The sequence below is a fragment of the Peromyscus eremicus genome, chromosome 10 (assembly GCF_949786415.1).
Source record: "Peromyscus eremicus chromosome 10, PerEre_H2_v1, whole genome shotgun sequence".
Classification (NCBI taxonomy): Eukaryota; Metazoa; Chordata; class Mammalia; order Rodentia; family Cricetidae; genus Peromyscus; species Peromyscus eremicus.
This window is the reverse complement of record NC_081426.1, coordinates 95244287-95262262: the sequence shown is the minus strand read 5'-3', so window position 1 is coordinate 95262262 and position 17976 is coordinate 95244287. Positions and strand designations below refer to the sequence as shown.

Here is a 17976-nt window from a genome sequence, read left to right as displayed (position 1 = left end):
AAGAGAGATTGCCTTTGGTTGTTTTGGTTCTGTGTTCATTTGCACACAGCGCCTTCCCTGTGACCTAACAATTCCCTACAAGTCCAGCCGCAGAGGTGAACTCACCAGAGGAACTTACAAAGCTGGTAACACATACATCTCCGTTTTAATTCTTCCTTGTTCCTAGGTTTTTTTTTTAATTATTACTATTTTCCTTAGACATTGAAACAGTCCAAATAACCCATCAAGTGTAATAGTGACGCATGAAGCTGGTGTGGGGTTCGGACCCCAGCCGTGATTTTCCAAGGTCACAGGCATTTTGATTGCCTTCCCCTGGCATGAGGGGTGGGGTGACCTGCTGCTTTTGCTGCCTGGCACATCAACCAAATGTTTTTAGTTTCAGAATAACAAAAACAGGAAAGAGAATCATGCTTTGAAAGGCAGACACATACGGCACGCTTTAATTCCCTGCTGGAGTTCTTGTGTACTCTCTCAGCCCTGACCTGAGGGCTTGAGAGTTCTTGTGTACTCTCTGAGCCCTGTGGCTCCTGCTGTCCCTGAGTGCATGTGCCTGGGCCACCGCAGTCCTGGGCTTTGCTTTGAAGGCCAGTCTCTCAGAGGAATCAGAAAGACTAGAAATGGGATCGGCCATCATCCCAAGCAAGATCTGTTTCTATTCCTCTCTTTGGCTGGACTCCTGTTCCAGGCCAATTTTGGACAATACATGACAACATTGCTAAACAGTTAGGTAATGTTTCATGATGTTCTTTTTATTCTCCAGTCAGTTTCAAGCTATTTGACTCTCACTCCCTGTCCCAGATGTGAATCCAAACTGTGCTATGAGGAACATGCCGAGACAGAGGTTTAACTTGCTGCTTAGAAAGGGAAGAAATAGTTCATGGAGAACTTAATTCTTGTCTTCCCTGTACAGACAAGGTCACTAAGGGAAAAGAGTAAAGGATCCCTGACCAGGCAAAGCTAGACTCGAGGTCCATCTCCCAGTTCACGGTGGACAGTCTAACTGAACACGGGGTCTGTTACTGTGACTGTGAAATGGGTACCCTAAGACAGCACCCACCTGGAAGGCTGTTGGGTGGTTCAGATGAGTTCATCCATTCACCCCTCAAGTATTTGTTTAGGGCACATAGGGTCTCTCTCTCTCTCTCCTTTAAAGCACACAGTTACATGGAGAATTCTCGGCTTTGTGTGTTACTCAGTTTGTGAGTCTCAGATTCTCTGTCACAGGCGGAATAATGGCAGAACCTCGCTCCTTGTGTTAAAAGAAGACTAAGAAAATGAAGTTCTAGCACAGACGCATTGTAAAAAGAACTCACCCTCCTCTTTCCATACGTGCTCACTGGTAGAGTTTGTCCAAGGTGAAAACAGGAAGATGTCTACCAAAGTTCATAGGGAGCTGGAAAGAAGGACACCGTGCCACGTGCATGGCTGTGCCTGAGTTTGTTAGAGGTACAGCATGGGCAGCATGCAACCTGTCTAATGGAGAGTGGTCAAAGGCATAGGCAGGGCTGTGCACCAAGAGCGGCACTGAAATGCGGCTCTGGCTTGTTCCCCAGGTCCCCTCGTGGGGTCAGAGAGACCGCTCAGTGGGTAAAGACACCCACTGCCAAGTCTGAGGACCAGAGTTCTGTCCCTGGGACCCATGTGGTGGATGGAGAGGACCAACTCCTACAAGTGGTCCTCCAAGCTCCCCCCCCCTCTCTCACACACACACACACACACACACACACACACTAAAACTATAATAAATTTAAAAGCTAAGTTTCCTCTTGTGCTCTTTGGTACAGTCTCACAAATACTGTTTATTCTTAGAAAAATGTATTCCTGGTTTAAAACCACAGTGCGTATATACCTGGTACTCTCTACCCACCCCTTCCGCAAGCCCTATCCCTACACCATCATTTCTAGGGCATGGGGCAGAGCCACTTAGGCTCTACCTAACTAATAGTTCACAAACAGAGCTGAAGCATATGGTGATGGTGTTTGGAGAGACCCCTGTAAGCACCCGCTGGGCTGTCTTAAGTTTGGGAAAGCCTGGAGAGTCCAGGAATATAAAGGTGAGGAATTGGCTCAACGCTGAGAACCACTTTTGCCTCCCATTGTCCCGGGTCTTGCTGCTTGACTGGTGTGCAGAGTGGTGTCTAATCTGTTAAGTTCCAAACCGTAATTGATATGAATTATACTGACAGCTTCTAGATTTAATGTGGAAAGGCATGAACATTATTCCATGCTGGTAAAGCAGGACAGGTGGCCGTCAAGATGATGGGATTCTGGAAATACAGTATTTTCTCAGCTGTCTGACAGCATGAAAGTCTAGGGCAGATGAGGCCAGGCAGTATTGTTTAGGCCAAGGTTGTGGTTCCAGCCAGTCAAAACACACGCTGCTTTGAACGGCTGGAGGAGGCTGCACCTCAGAAACTGTTGCTGACCGAATAGTAAGCTCCAAGAGCTATGCCTGGGTCTTTACTTTAGTCCTGTTTCTGTCCTCCACTCCTTTTTCATTACCACCCCGTTTTCTCATCCACCCTTCCCCTTTCCTCCCTCCCTCCCTCTCTCTCTTAGCTTCTCATTCTTCCCTTAGGATTTGTCTCTGAATTTGAGTAAGAGCTAAACTAATCTCAATCCATAACAACTGAGTTTACAAATGGTAGCAGGATTCGGTTCCTCTCCATCTGGGTTTCTTTTGCATGCACACGTGGAGTCGTGACTGGCCAGCCTGGCAGGTTTCCCCTAGATAAGCTCTTTGGGTAACAGGAGACAGTCTTGGGTGACAGCTATTAAGCTTGGGAGTATATGTGTCCTCAGCCAATCTCCCACAACCCAGGAGGCCAAGAGAACTGAGAGCCTGTGAATCTTTTACGGCTTTACAGTGGGAAAGGATTAATATTTAGTCATGTTTGGGGCAAATAGAATGGGAAACAAATGAGGAATTTAGGAAAAATGCTGCAGATACGCAGGAGAAAATCACTGGGCATGGAAATGAAAGGGTTTTGAGGCAGCGTGACAATGGCAGAATCTGTGCTCTGGAAGCTTCTCAGGCCCGTTGGAGCAGTTGCACAAACTGCTTGCCATTGGGTCCCTCTGCTGTGGTCAGGTTCCTCACCCACTCACAAGATTCCCGCCACAGGAGTCATCAGGGCACAAGGACATTTACTGCCCATGTCCTAGCTACTCAGAGGGAGGCCATTCATATACTTCCTTGAAAGAATACTATCATTTTAGCATTGTAACTGATTATTTAATAAGAACTGACTTTTTAATATGGCTTCATGAATTTTCATATCGTCTTTATAGTCTTTATAGAGGAGCCACATCGATCTTTACATCCTTTTAGTTTTAACAGATGTGTTGCCTATATAAACCTCTAAGGGCAAGTTTGTGGCTTCCTGCTTTATTACTAAATAAAATGCTAACACTTAGGTAGTATCTTAATTAGTACTCCAGAGCATAAAATATAGTATACTAACAGAGCTGGCAAGTGAATACAATTTCAGGATGGCTAAACCAATCATAAATTATAGATGAAATATAAAGATTTGAGTTTTACCACATGGAAGCCAACAGCTCATAGAGCATTGGGAGAGTCGTGAGATCATACCATCTTCCCTTTAGATCTAGGCCGCAAGAAGCAAACCACGGGAGTGTTTGTAACACAGTGTGCATACCTATGTACTTTATACACATTTTTAAATAAAAATATGAACGGAACACCTGAAATGTGTACGGCACAGGCGACCGAAATAAAGTGAGTAAGCAGTGTGCGTCTCTTTGTGTGTGTTAATTTTTATCTCAGTGTCTTATCCAAGGAAGGTAAGAGTTTAAGTGTAGATCCTCATTATATAATCTAGAACCTGTTGGTTTCACATAATTCCTTATTCAAAGTATCTTTTTAGAATATCTTTTATTCTTTGACAACTTTATACATGTATACAATGTGCCTTGATCATGCCTACCCCCAGCTGCCCCATTGATCCACCGTGGACACCCCATGAAACATTCCCCTTCCACCTTCTTGTCCTCCATCTTCCATTTTTGTGCCTCACTGCGTCCAGTCAGTGCTGCCTTTTGGAACATTGACTGATCTTCTTGGCTTTGACCTTGTGCAGGTCCTGGACAGCGCTTTTAATTTCAGACTCATGAGTGAAATTTTGCTGTTATCTTTAGGCTCCCAACAGTATTGGCTTTGGAAAAGAGAGTGAAAGATCCATGACAATGACCAAATTGATAAGAAAGGACATCAATTCCACCCAAGAGGATCTGATAAAGTGGGCATTGGACAATGGCTATAGTCCAGTGATGTCATACACAAAGGCACCTGTGGCCAATAGATTCTCCGTTTGGCTGGAGAACAACGGTAAGTGTGGTGGTTTGTACCTGCTGTCTGCTGTCTCTCAAGTGAAGCTTTTCTGTGGAAGACTCTCACTTCCATGTGACTGTTATTGTTTTTCTGCTGCACATTTGGTAATTCATCTGGCCGTGTGTCACTGTGAAGCCTAAACTTAGGCAGTACTGGAGGCACCAGTAACGCCTATCTATATTCAGTGATGGAGAGCTGATTGCATGTCTGGCTTTTTTGCTCATCGAGTCCTCTGTGATTACATCAGAATGATTCCTGACCTCTCACAGCTGAGAAGACCAAGGGGTCGGTCCACAGGGAAGAAGCCTATGGCAGAAGGCTGAAGTTTACAGGCGAATAGCATCTCAGACAGGGGAGGGTTATTCAGGGTGTGGAGGCAGAACTGCCACTCCAGCTTGGCTAGCAGAAACAGTCTGCAGGCCGGAAGCTTCCAGCTGTGGGTTTCTGCCCAGCTTTACCATTTCTTTACTATTGGGGAGGCATTGCTTAATCTCCAAGCCTGAGCCTCAGATGCCTTGTCAACAATCAAAATATTAATAATAATAACAACAACAACATCTGTCCTACTGGGTTGCTATAAAGGTTTTCCCCCCCCCAGGGGGTTGTTGTTGGTTTTTTTTTTTTTTTGCTTGGTTGGTTTTTTTTAATCAGTGTGCAAGTTAAAAGCATTCCAAAGCTGTGACTTCATTTGGACCCATACAGCTATAGCATCCTTTTCAAAAGGATCCTGTTGAAGAAGAGGTCAGGACTACCTATCTTGCCCTGAGGTGGGCGTGGCCTTAAGCATACATTAGCTGGGCTCAGATAACCATGGATGCAGAGAATCCTGGGGGAAATACTAGTTTCTCTTTCAATCATTGAAAATATGACAAAAGCATGTTGCTTTTATGGAACTCTATCTTCCTTTCAAGGGATAAGTGTGTCTAAGCGGCCCTCCTCTCCCAGAGATGAGGCCTGAAAAGACCAGGGATATCTCCTAGATTTTTACCAATCAAAAAGAAGGCAGCAAAATAATTCTAAAAGAGCGGCATTGAAGTAGCAGAGGACTCATCCGATACACTAAAGGACCTGGGCTCGAGCCTTGGTCCTGCAAAATATAAACTAAAATGCCAATATCATTTCAAGAAATGTTTTGAGAAATGATGTAAAAATCTCTGGATTAAAATAAAGTGTTTTAAGGACCTTTGCCTAGCATGTGATTGCCCCACATAGCACAGAGAGTAGTTTGTAGGGTTTAGAAATTATTTAGCAGAACGGTTCTCCATTGTGTTGGAGTATTGCTATCACACTAGATGCTTAAAACATTAACTGGAGTTTGTATTTTTCTTCAAAGCCCCCAAAGGGATTTTAATGTGAAGCCAAAGTTGAGGAGCACTGTTATAATCCAAACTCTTAAAATTTAAAGCTTGGGAAACCAAGTCACAGGGAAGTCAGTCACTTGTCACAAGCCACTCAGCTAGTTAGGACACAGGATCAGAATTCAGGGGATCAGAATTCAGGGGATCAGAATTCAGGGGATCAGAATTCAGGGGATCAGAATTCAGGTTTCCACATTTTTTAGTCAATTCTCTACCATGCTCATTCACTCCAGCTTTCTTCCTGCCCATTCTGTGCTAACTCCCGTCACTGATGATGACTGTGGCCTGCCACCTGGCACTCACAATGCTTCACCTTCTGTTTCCACAGAGGAGATGAGAGACGAGGAAGTCCATACCACTCCTCCAGAGCTGCGGATCTTGCTGGACCCTGGCTACCTGCCTACCCTGGACAACCCACCTATCCGGGGAGGGGGAAGCCAACATGGAGGTCTCCCCTTTCCTTTCCCGGATATCCTCAGGAGAGGCTGGAAGGAGGGAGAAGATAGGATTCCCCGTCCCAAGGATCCTGTCCTTCCCAGTGTTCCGCTGTTTCCTGACCACAGAGAGCCAGAAGAAGTACAAGGGAGTGTGGACGTTGCTGTGTCTGTCAAGTGTGACCGTGAAAAGATGACCGTAGCTGTGGACAAAGATTCTTTCCAGGTCGGTGGGTCAGTGCAGTCTCTTAAAAGAAACTCTCGGCTGGGTGGTGGTGGCGTATACCATTTTCCCAGCACTGGGGAGGCAGAGGCAGGCGGATCTCTGTGAGTTCGAGGCCAGCCTGGTCTACAGAGTGAGATCCAGGACAGGCTCCAAAGCTACACAGAGAAACCCTGTCTTGAAAAACCAAAAAAAAGTAAAAAAGAAAGAAGGAGAGAGAGAGAGAGAGAGAGAGAGAGAGAGAGAGAGAGAGAGAGAGAGAGAGAGAGAGAGAGACTGAGACTCTCCACAGCTTGCTGCAGCTCTACATCCATTATTTCCCTGTATCTGTGTCACTTTTGAACCCCACACTTGATAGTTTTTTTCCCAGTTGGATAGGCCACTTCCCCTTGGCTACAACCCTCCTTCACTTCCTGTTGTTCTCAAAAGAGGAGAGCAGTTCAGAGCCTCATGTGTCAATATTTTGCTATTGAATTTCCAGTGCCAACAAACACAATCCTTGGGCTGTTGACAGGTGGTCTGTGAGGGAAAGGCCGGAGGGGGAGGGGCACGATGCAGGCCTGCGAGCCTCCTCCACCTTGGGAGATGGCATTGCTTGTCACTGTGTACATGGAACAGTTAGCTGTCAAGCCCTCCACAATGCCTCTGGTGTTTTCCATTTCAGACCAATGGCTACTCGGGGATGGAGCTCACCCTGTTGGATTCTTCATGCAAAGCCAAGATGAATGGTACCCACTTTGTTTTGGAGTCTCCCCTGAATGGCTGTGGCACTCAACACCGGCGGTCAGCCCCCGATGGTGTAGTTTACTATAACTCCGTGAGTATTTGTGGCATCACTGGCTGTTACTCTCTGTTAGTCTCAGCATGTCTCTGAAAATGAGGGGGATGGGGATAAAGCCAGATGTCAGTTCTCAACAAAGTGGGATGGACTTTGACCCTGAACTCTTATTTTGTTTTGATTTACCAGTGAGTCTTTGGGATTTGAAGGTCCTGTTTTCTCAGCTGGGGTTGTGGTAATCTCACACACTTCCTTCTTCCATCTAATGGTGGTTCACCAGGAAGGTGATTGTGCCTGTCCATCCTGCTGTGGTCACACTGGAGGGTCAAACAGCCTGGTCCTTATGGGACTAAAATCCCAAAGCCCTAGGTTATATGTGAGCATCTCCAGATGGATGCACAGTCTCTTACTTGTTCAAAAATGAGAGGAGGCTCCTTCCCTCATGAGTTTAAAATCAGAAAAGAATCTTGATGAAATGATCAAGTCTCTCTACCTCTAAGAAAGACCCCAAATTTAAGAAACTCTATTTTTGAAGTTAATTGGGAAAAAGTTCCACAAGTTTCCCCCAACCCATAATCCATTGCAGTCACTAACCCTTGCTTTCCAGAAAGCATTATTGCCAGTGCACAATCTTTTCAGGTGAAACTTATTCCCTTCAGAGAGGGGGGCTAGATAGTGGACAATAAAAGAGTCTAAAGCATGAACTGTCCTCATACGTGTTTCAGAGTACAGGTTTTGCAGTTTAATTTTAAGATACTTCACACACACACACACACACACACACACACACACACACACACACTCTATTTGGACATTTTAAACTGATTTCCAAATTAGCACTGGGAAGAAATGGTAATCTACTGAGTTTAAAGCTTCAATTGCTTCCAGAGAAAAAGGATACCCTGGTCCTACAGGTCACCGCTTTCTTGTATGCTTTTGTTTTCTTGACTGTTAAGAGCAAGGTATGAATTGTCCAGATGCTTGCCCAGACCACCTTCTTATTCCTCCCCTCTGTCCCCTTCCAGAATGCTGACAGTTTGTAGGACTCTTCAGACTTCCTACACATTTTTATTTTCCATTGTGTTCGCAATTCAAGCATGTGAAATGGAAATAAATTAGGATTTTATTTGTGGAGTTGTGGTCACCTTTCCATCCTATTCAGAACTAACCCAGTACAGCGCTTTCAGCCAATGTTAGGACAGACTGTTGTAAATAGAACATTTTCTTTGCTACATCCATATACACAAGAACAGATAGTGGGAAGGATTGAGCAAGAAAAGGGAAGACCAAAGATGAGAGGGCTGTGGAAGCATTAGGCACCACGCTTCTAACTCACACCAAACTGTCTACAAACCTTAAAAGGTCCATATAGAGCCAGTGATATGGTTCAGTGGGTAAAAGCACCTGCCGCCAAGCCCGATGACGTGAGTTCGCTCCCCGGGGCCCACGTATGGTAAAAAGAGAGAAATAACTTGCAGATTGTTCTCTGACTACCACATGACACTGTCACACACACACACACACACACACAGTGTGTGATTCAAACATTATAAAAGATTAAAACCTGATACAAATTTAAAAGTGCCTGAGGACCCACAAGATATGGGCAAGCCTGTCAGCAGCCCCACCAACTCCACTTCAATGTCTGGTGTCCCCACTGTTTGAAGTAACTTACAATTATAGTTATAAATAAATCTGTAATTTTTTTTTTATAAGGGAAAAAATCCAAAATTTAGTTCAGATCTTCAGCTTGAGTTGAGCTTTTCTGTATTTTCTTATCACTTTGAGGTTTAACATCCTAAAAAGCTTGGAGAATTTGCTTTCGCTGTTGTTTGTATAAAGTCAGATTTTGTGTTTGCACTGGAATTGTTAGGTGGGTACAGAGGCTCGTGGCATGATGTTCCAACAACGTGGGCGATAGTGGTACATCTCCTCCTTTCTAGATTGTGATACAGGTTCCATCCTCCGGGGATAGCAGTGGCTGGCCAGATGGCTTTGAAGACATGGAGTCAGGTAACAATGGATTTCCAGGAGATGTAGATGAGGAAGCTGCCTCTCTGAGCCGAGCTGGAATTGTGATGGTATGTGTTGATTTCCCTTAGTTTTTTTGTGGATAATATTGTTGCTCATTTGGTTTGTTTGCATTGGGAACTGTCAAAAATAAAATTGCACATAAAAGGCCGAAGCTCATCACGTGACTGATCTAGCCTCATCTGCCTGGTGGTTTTCCAGTTTAACTGCAGCCTGCGGCAGCTGAGGAATCCCAGTGGCTCCCAGGACCAGCTCGATGGAAATATCACCTTCAACATGGAGCTGTATAACACAGACCTCTTCCTGGTGCCCTCCTCGGGGGTCTTCTCTGTGGCAGAGAACAGACATGTTTATGTTGAGGTGAGAATGGAGTGTTATCCTTGGGCGAGCGTCTAGCCTAGTGCCCTCCGCAGTCCCTGTAACATTAGCTGAACCGCCACCTTGCAGTCTCTTCCTTCATCTAGGAAAGGGCTTGGCTCAGAAAAACTCTTCCAGGCAACTTCCTGACCCGGGGGTGAGGGGGGGGGGTGGGGAAGGAAATATCAGGAGTTTACGAGTTATGCTAAACGGAGGCAGTGGGCTTTTGTAAATGCCAAAAAGAAAACAAGGAACAAATGTGAATTCTACCGCTAAAGACCCTACTTGTTTTGACGTCAACACTTTAGGGACCGTTGCTGAGTCACTCAGTGTCAAAGTTAGCTACGGACGCTTTCAAATCACCTCACACTTCATCTTGGATTTACTTTCAAGTGAAAAGCTGAGTGCTTTGTGAAAACTGTTTCTGCCGAGTCATTATCTAAATAGCCTCACAAATTTGTCGAAACCATCTCCCATCTAGACCGGCAATCATCATGCGTAGCTCAAATCTGGAATGTCTATGAAAATATTAGATAGTGTGGCAATAATGAAATAACAACAGCTAATGTTTATTGCTGTTTTATGATGTACCAAGTACAGTTATGGATATCATCATAATGAACTGACATGTTAGAGGGATCCCGGAAGAATGAACTAATTTTTAAGATCCAGCTTTTGGATGAGAAAATTACGACACAAGCTGTGCGAAGTGACGCAGCTGTATTGTCCTTCCTCCAGAGGCCGTGTCCTTAACTACCAGGTGCTACCATCGTCCCCCTAAAGTTACCGTTTGACAGGGAATAAAACAAGCTTCATTCCAACATCAATATCTAAATGCACAGACTCCGTTCTGGAGAAGAGACTGAGACACCAGGCTGTCTGTCTGTGTGTCCTGAGTACGGTCTGTGGTGTCCCCATTGGGCATATTGTCCGCTGGTCTCACTGAAAGGCATCATGTGATGAGCTGGCTTTGGCAGGAAGCTGCTGGCTGCTGCTGTACCCCACAGTGGAGGGGTGAGAAGCCTGAGGGGCAGAAGTGGCTTCCTTCCGTAGGTGAAAATGCCCGCAGAGCGCCTTTGTCTGTTAAGCAAAGACAAACAATGCACATGGGCACTAGGTTGGGGCCCCCAGGTAGCCCTCGATGTTTTCTTCAGTCATACTGACGTGGGTCCCTCCCTGTTTGACTGAGTGCTCTGCAGTGCTCTGGGGAAGCCACTGTTCTGTGCGTGCTATTCCTATTCCTGACCACGGATCTCTTCTGCATGGTTGCTCTTCTCCTCTGCCTTTCCTGTGTCCACAGTCCACAAGCATCGTGAGTCAGTGACGCCCAGCTATGCCACAGGTTGGAGAAGACCCTGGTTAGCTGCAGCTTGCTTTTCTCCAAGCATGCGCCTAGATCTGCTCGTTTATGGCTTTGCCGATTTGTGCTAGCCAGTGGCTAATCTGCCATGTGTGTGCTACTTTCTCTTTTTCTCCTTGCCCTGGAGTACTGGCTTACTTGAATTAGGTTGTTGGTAAATTCCCTCTCCCTCCCCTTTTCATTTTCATTCTTGTTTCCCCTTTTATATCTTTTCACATATTATATTTTTATAGTTAAATTTGATTTAAAGAGTAGGTCAAATCTTTTTTGCTATTTTAAATATCAAGTGTGCTAAGAAGGATTTGGGTTTGGGGAGTTGTTATAAACTATTTTAAACCTGAAAGAATCTGTAGATGTTTTGCTGAAGAGGACAGCAGCTGACCAGCCTTGCCTTTCATTCCCTGCTTGGACTCCACTTCTGGTAGGAAAATTTTTTTACTTAAGTAAAATAAAACTTCATAAATCATTGGCTTAATCTGAAAAGCCGTTTCTTGGTTTCTTCTCCAGCTGCCCTCCTTAGCCTTTTCTGGAACCTTCCACTTCCTCTAGACCACAGTTCCTTCCATTAATCCAAGATGGTCATTCCTGGGTGATTGTTGGTGACATGATGGCAGTTCTTCTTTTCGGTTCACGTAGCCTAGTGAGCTAGCATCTGGAGTCACGCTCCTAACAAGGGCAGTTCTTGCTGGAGACCGAGTTGTCTGCATGAACCTTTTACTTCACTGTTTCTCCCACTGTGTCTTTACGTTAATTACTGCCATCATCCTGTAGGTGAGAAAGGAGTTCTTGGTGTGCACATAAGCGGCAGAGCATGTGATTTCCTTGGTCTAGTCTCATTCCCAAGCCTATAATCTTCCTACCATTCACTTCCAGTCTATTCTGCAGCAAGACTTGCTAAGATTTTTCTCCTCCAAAGCACCCATGAGACAGTCTGGACAGACACTCTGCCATTGCATACCTTTGAAAGTAAGAAAAAAGTCAACACATTTGCACACTGAAGACTGAGTTCATGTTAAATGACACATTTTACTTGTAATATATATATAATTTGCTATCTCTCTAAAATAGAATATCTTGTTGTCAGAAATAAATCAAAAATAGTGAAAGTAAATATTTATGGGATATTAATCAAGGTGGCAATGTCATATTTAGCCTCACCCTTTGTTCATGTTCAATGTCCCATAGTTAACTTTTGGGCGTGCTATGGGTTGAGGGTTCCTGCAGCATCAGGGATTTCCCCTGGGCGGGCTCCAAATCAAAGTTTGTTTATTATCTCTCTGTCTTTTTAAGCATTTGGGGGCTCTTGGTCTATGGGTAAGGACTAAATTTATTTCTAAAGTGTTTAAGTTTGTTGTTTATACTTAGTTTAGTCAAGGAAAGAGGTCCCAAGGTCAGAAGAGCAGTTCACACAGCCATCATATGTCACCAAACAGTGAGGCCAGTCTTGTTCCAGGGCTTTTAACAGAGTTCAGGATAGCTAGGGTTTGAATGCTGTTTACGTTTGGCTAAGCACTCCTTCCCGTGTCTAAACAAAGGAACCTTAATAAGATTTGGACACGGCACACAAATGTTTTGTAAGAGGGAAGTATAAGTGAGTTGGGAATGTTTCTAGGTTACTTTTCCCTTTAACGCCCCCACCCCATCCCCGGGATTATGGCAAGGCTGGTTTGGTGCCAGGTTGGTGGTGGCCACCAGATCTCTGTCCCTGGTCCAAGGCACCACAGGCCTGCTGACTGACAAGGCAGGACGCATCTGTGACTTTCTGCTCTCCTAGTATGGGTTCTGCTTTCCCGAGTAGTTCTCTCTGCCTCGGTCATGTGGAATCTCCTGTGTCCTGAGCTATTGAGAAGCCTTTAAAAAAAAACTTGTCTTGGTAATAATCTGCTATTGTGACATTAGGGGCTTTACCTGTATTTTACTTATTTTGGAAAATCCACTTAAGTGCATAATCGACTTTTATTTTTCTCTCTGAGGACTTATAAAGCGTCAGAGAGACTTATCCCATTTTGTCTTTGTAACTTGTAGATAGCATTTGAATTAAACGATTTGCTGTCATTCCTGTCAAGTTTAAATGGAAAATACCTTCATCGACCAGTGTGTGTTACTGTTACAGCTAGAAGATTCTAACTGTGTTGTGAAAACAGAGCCGTGTCTCACCCGAAGAACTATGTCGGGATATTGACTGGGTGACGAAAGTAAACTAAGATGCCAGCCAGTTCTGACTTGATCTTTCTGTTCCTTTGCAGGTATCTGTCACCAAGGCTGACCAAGAGCTGGGATTCGCCATCCAAACCTGCTTTGTCTCTCCATACTCGAACGCAGACAAGATGTCTGATTATACCATCATCGAGAACATCTGTCCAAAAGATGAGTCTGTGACGTTCTACAGCTCCAAGAGAGTGCACTTCCCGATCCCACACACCGAGGTAGACAAGAAGCGTTTCAGCTTTGTCTTCAAGTCCGTGTTCAATGCCTCCCTGCTCTTCCTCCAGTGTGAGCTGACGCTGTGCACCAGGAAGAAGGGCCCTCAGAAGCTGCCCAAGGTGAGTGGCCTGTCGTCTGTTTGGGCTGTGATTTGGACATATTTAGGTCAAGAGACGCCCTAATAGGAAAGTGTGATCCAAGTTACTGCAGGCTGAAGTTTTAGTTTTGAGTTTTTAAAGCCTTCCGATTGAAGTAACAGTCTGAACAGGGAACGACGTGCTGTAGGGTTCTGGAGAATAAATCCCGACAGTGTGGTAGTTTGTTTTTCCGTGTGTGCTTAGCTGTACCTTAGAGTGATAAATCAGGAATGGTTTCCACCGAGGGAGAGGCCTGGCCCTGGCTCTGTTGGTCAGATAGCATGCCGTGCCAGAATAACGAAGAATCGAAAGGGCAAGATCAGTGTGAGGATTAGTTTTTCCAGGTCCCGCTGAGACTGGGATTGCGATTGTTTTTTTGACCTTCTCTGTGTGAGTTATAAGATGGCCTTCTCTTGGGAGGATTTCTCAGGGAAATTAACAAATATTTTACTTTTGCTTGGTTCTTATCAGCTCATCATATTTGCCTTGTGCCATTGCCCAAATTAAACTGCTGCGTTCTGTTACCATAACAGAAATCAGAGCCCTCCGACCTTGCTGGGGCAGCCACTGCTGGGGCTCTGTTGGGTCAGTTGTGACACCTCGTTAGGTCTGCCTTGTGTGGGACAGGCATCACCTGCTGTCTGTCGCTTTGTTTCTGTGACCTGATGTAATGACGTATAATTTCCTGTGTGTGTTTGTTCTGTAGCCGTTACACACAGTCTAAACTGGATTCTAATTCTCTTGTCTTCGAGGATCCATTGGTGTCTCAGAAGCCCAGGATTAAGCTGTAGCATTTATATGTATGGAATTTTCTTATATAGAGACTGGAAGGAAAAGTAGGAGGGGGGAAATCTATAGAGTTTTGTCTACAAATAAATGCATACTAAATTACCAATCCCCAGGGAACATACACGGGCTGGGGCCCTATTCTCTTGTTGTCTAGAAATGAAAGTAACAACGCACTTTCCTCCTGGGTAGAAGAGCGAAGGGGGCAGCAGGTATGTGAGGAGGCATGCTGAGGAGGAGCTGTGAAGGCCTCCTCCTCCTCCTGAAAGGCAGCATTTCCCTAGTCCTAGTAACTCCTGGGTACTTGTGTGACCTTCTAGGGAAAGGTGCCATGATCACCGAGTCCAGCTCTGCCCTCTGCTGTGAGTTAAGTGTCTGGCCCAGGTCAGCCCCTGAGACAGAGTTAGCACCCCACGCTCTTGTTTAACCAGAGGGCTAACCAGACAGCAAAAGGAGTATATAGTAGTGGAGCAAGCTACACATCTTTTCAACAATGACACACACACGCCTTCCCCTCTATAGGAAAGGAAAGCTCTTTCAGGTGCTGGCGGGTGGAGTGTCTTCTTACCGTGTGTATCTGACTTGTGTGTGGCCCAGAGAAGCATATGCTTTTTCAGATGTGATGCTCCCACCCCCAACATGTCCCTGATAAGTTTCAAGACTTTAAATAGCTAGAAACTGCTGGAATTCATACTTCCACGCCTGGGTGACGCACTGGAGCATGCACTGAGCATGTGTGAGGTACCAGACTAAATATCTGCACCAGGAGATTAAAAAAAAAGTCCAAAACAAAACAAACAGAAAACAAGTGATTATGGGAAACCTGATTTTGTAGAATATAAAAAACATGACAATATGTTTACTATTTTAGATAACAAATATAAATTCTATCATCTTTATAACACAATACATGCGGTTTCCCACAATCACAGGTTATATAGATGTTATCACAGACCATTTTATATGAAGCCATTATTATACAGAGCCAAGAGCATCACGCCTGTAGCTCTCCCATTTGTCAGGCTGATTCTGAAGCTTCTAACTCTTCTGTTGGATATTTGTAAGCTGTCCATTGATTTTTGCATCTTCCAGTACAGCTGAAGACGTACTGGACCTGCCTTGCTAGCTCCCTGTGTATGTAGGGTTCTTTGGAAAGCACACAGATGCACGGTTTTCCCCATGGTCAGCAGCTGTGAGCTATCTGCTACGGGACCAGCAGACAGCCATGTGCAGGGCTGGTGCCTTTGCTGTGAGCCCTGACTGCCCCTCTCTGCCTCTCCGCAGTGTGTGACTCCTGACGAGGCCTGCACCTCTCTAGATGCCGCCATGATCTGGGCCATGATGCAGCATAAGAAGACGTTCACCAAGCCCCTGGCTGTGATCCACCAAGCCGATTATAGAGGTGAGAATGGGGGCCTAGGGTCTGCTCTCGTAACGATCCCCAAAACCCACACGAGAGGGAGGAGGATGAGTCCTGCAAGGGTCCTCTGGCCTTCTTGTGCGTGTGTGACAGGTATGAACACACACATGCACACAGACACACTGACCCGTGAGTTTCCTCTGACCTTCACTTACATGGTATGACACATGTGCCTCCACACACAGAGATACACACAGTCACATATTTCTTCCAACCTTAACTTGTATGATGTAACACATGTGCACACGTACACAAGCAAGTTTTTTAAAAGTTCAGTTCTGTACATTGAAGTCCAGTTTTATTCAAAAAAATAAATCAGGGCTAGTGAGCTCGCTCAGCAGGTTCAAGTATTTGCCCTGAAGCCTGGCGACCTGAGTTTGATCCCAGAACTCACGTGGTAGAAGGAGAAAACTGACTTTCCCAAGTTGTCCTCTGACCTGCATCCACGTGTGTTCCATGGTACACACATGCACCCACATGTACACCCATTTATAATGAACACATAAATGTAATTTTAAAAAAATAAGTTAAAGGCCAGTCAAATTAGAAAATAATTCTTTGCCCCCAAGAGATTTCTGATTCTGTCACTGTGGCTATTTGTAATTCATTTACAAGTTACTTCTTTGAAGAGTAGATCAAGGGGCCAGAGAAATAGCTCAGTGGAGGAGACACTGGGTACAGCAGACAAAAGACTTAGAGCGTCTCAAAGGCTGGCTCCTCCATGTTGCTCTCCACTGTGTTTTCAGCTGCGCTTTTGTGAGTCTGTGGCACGCTGGGACTTGCACACTATGCAGAGTCCAGGTTTCCATGCTCACTCATGGTTCTGCTGGCTGCAAGCGACCATAACACTTCATCAAGACCACAGATACCTTTGGGAGGGGTTATCGTCTGTGGACATCATCCGTTTAGGAATACTGGCAGAAAGAAAGTGGAGATTTATGAATGAGTTTTCAGAACTTTGTGGCTCCTCCTCCTGCCCAGGGCTTCCCTTGCTCCATGTTATAAGAACACCCACCAAGCTGTGCTGAATAGGAGGAAAAGGGGGACATGTCCTGAAATGTGTGGTGTCAGCACCAGGGAGGACAGACAGGCAGGGCCAGACACCCAGCGGGGAACCCCAAGGACGGCAAGGAGAACACCACAGCGCCAGGGGCATGAGCGAGCCAGGATGTATCAGGCAGCCGTCAACAGCTGAGGGGTGGGATCACATGTCCCATGTCCCGTGGGTGATCTGAGTAGTTACAACCCTCCCTGTCTAGAAACAGCCTGTCACTCTCCAGAAGCCTTGCTGTCAAAGGGTGTCAAGCTGAGAAGAGGCTGGCAGAGTGAGGGGGTGAGAGGGGATGTCGAGCCTCCAGGGTAAGGTAATCCACCATTGGAATCATGGACCCTGTCCCACCATCCTGAAGGACAGAGAGAAGCCAACAAAAGCCAGTGAGCAGCTTGGACCCAGCTGCTGGGCATTAGAGGGGAGCCATGCTGGCTGGTGCTGACACCAGATCTGGGTTTAGGGTGCCCCTGGGATGGTACTTTGGGGCTAGGATTTGGCAGGACTAAGCAATGGGTGGTTCTGGAGCAGTCATGAGCTAACAGAGAAGAGGCCGGTGGGTGCTGCCAGTTCCTCGGTAAGGTGTGGTCTTTGTAAGAAGAGCTGTACCATTCCAGGTGTCTCACCCCTTCAGAAAGGCAGGAGAGCATGGGTAGGCATTGGCTCATAACCCTGAAGTTTTGGGTACTGCTCTTGCACCCTCCATACCCAAATGGCTGTGGCCAGCACTCATGACCTCTGTGTTTCATGTTCTGCATCTAGAAAGGGTAGGCTGGAACAGGGGACACCCAGCCCCCTCCAGCCACAACCTTCAGCTGAGCTGCTGGGAGGAGCAGATTTCCGGTTCATTTCCTAACCCTCCCAGATTCAGAGTATACATGTCAGATGTTGATTGGTTTTTGTCTTGAACGTGGCTCACTTTGCTTTCACGGTTGCCTCTCAGTCATTTGAAGGGTACAATAGGGACTCTCCCTTAACTTGGGTTGTCCAAATACGGCTACCCTTGTTGTTGAGTTCGGGGGAGAGGAATATGAATAAATTAATTGTGTTGCTAAGAATTCATAGTTGGGCAACAGCTGACTGTGTTTTGTGCTATGAAAGTAGTTAACAATAGCAGCAGCCACCTCACTCCCCATCCCTTACCCTTACCCTGTTCTGAGAGCGCTCGTTCAGCTGGTAATGGAGCGCAGCAGCTGGTTGTGCCCATGCCAGACAGTACTCAGGCATTAATATTACAACACTATAACTTCCAGCAATTCTTTCATT

The 17976-nt window shown here is 45.6% G+C and overlaps 1 protein-coding gene across 1 annotated transcript in view; it reads left to right on the top strand.

Annotated features, from left to right (window-relative positions):
• Nucleotides 1–17976, top strand: part of Tgfbr3 (transforming growth factor beta receptor 3) — a 188255-nt gene that overhangs the window by 144626 nt on the left and 25653 nt on the right. The window contains exons 8-14 of the mRNA XM_059274900.1: nucleotides 4162–4351; nucleotides 6041–6372; nucleotides 7034–7186; nucleotides 9091–9228; nucleotides 9380–9538; nucleotides 13142–13438; nucleotides 15527–15644. Of these exons, the coding sequence (XP_059130883.1) occupies nucleotides 4162–4351; nucleotides 6041–6372; nucleotides 7034–7186; nucleotides 9091–9228; nucleotides 9380–9538; nucleotides 13142–13438; nucleotides 15527–15644 (1387 nt within the window). The remainder of the gene's footprint in view (nucleotides 1–4161; nucleotides 4352–6040; nucleotides 6373–7033; nucleotides 7187–9090; nucleotides 9229–9379; nucleotides 9539–13141; nucleotides 13439–15526; nucleotides 15645–17976) is intronic.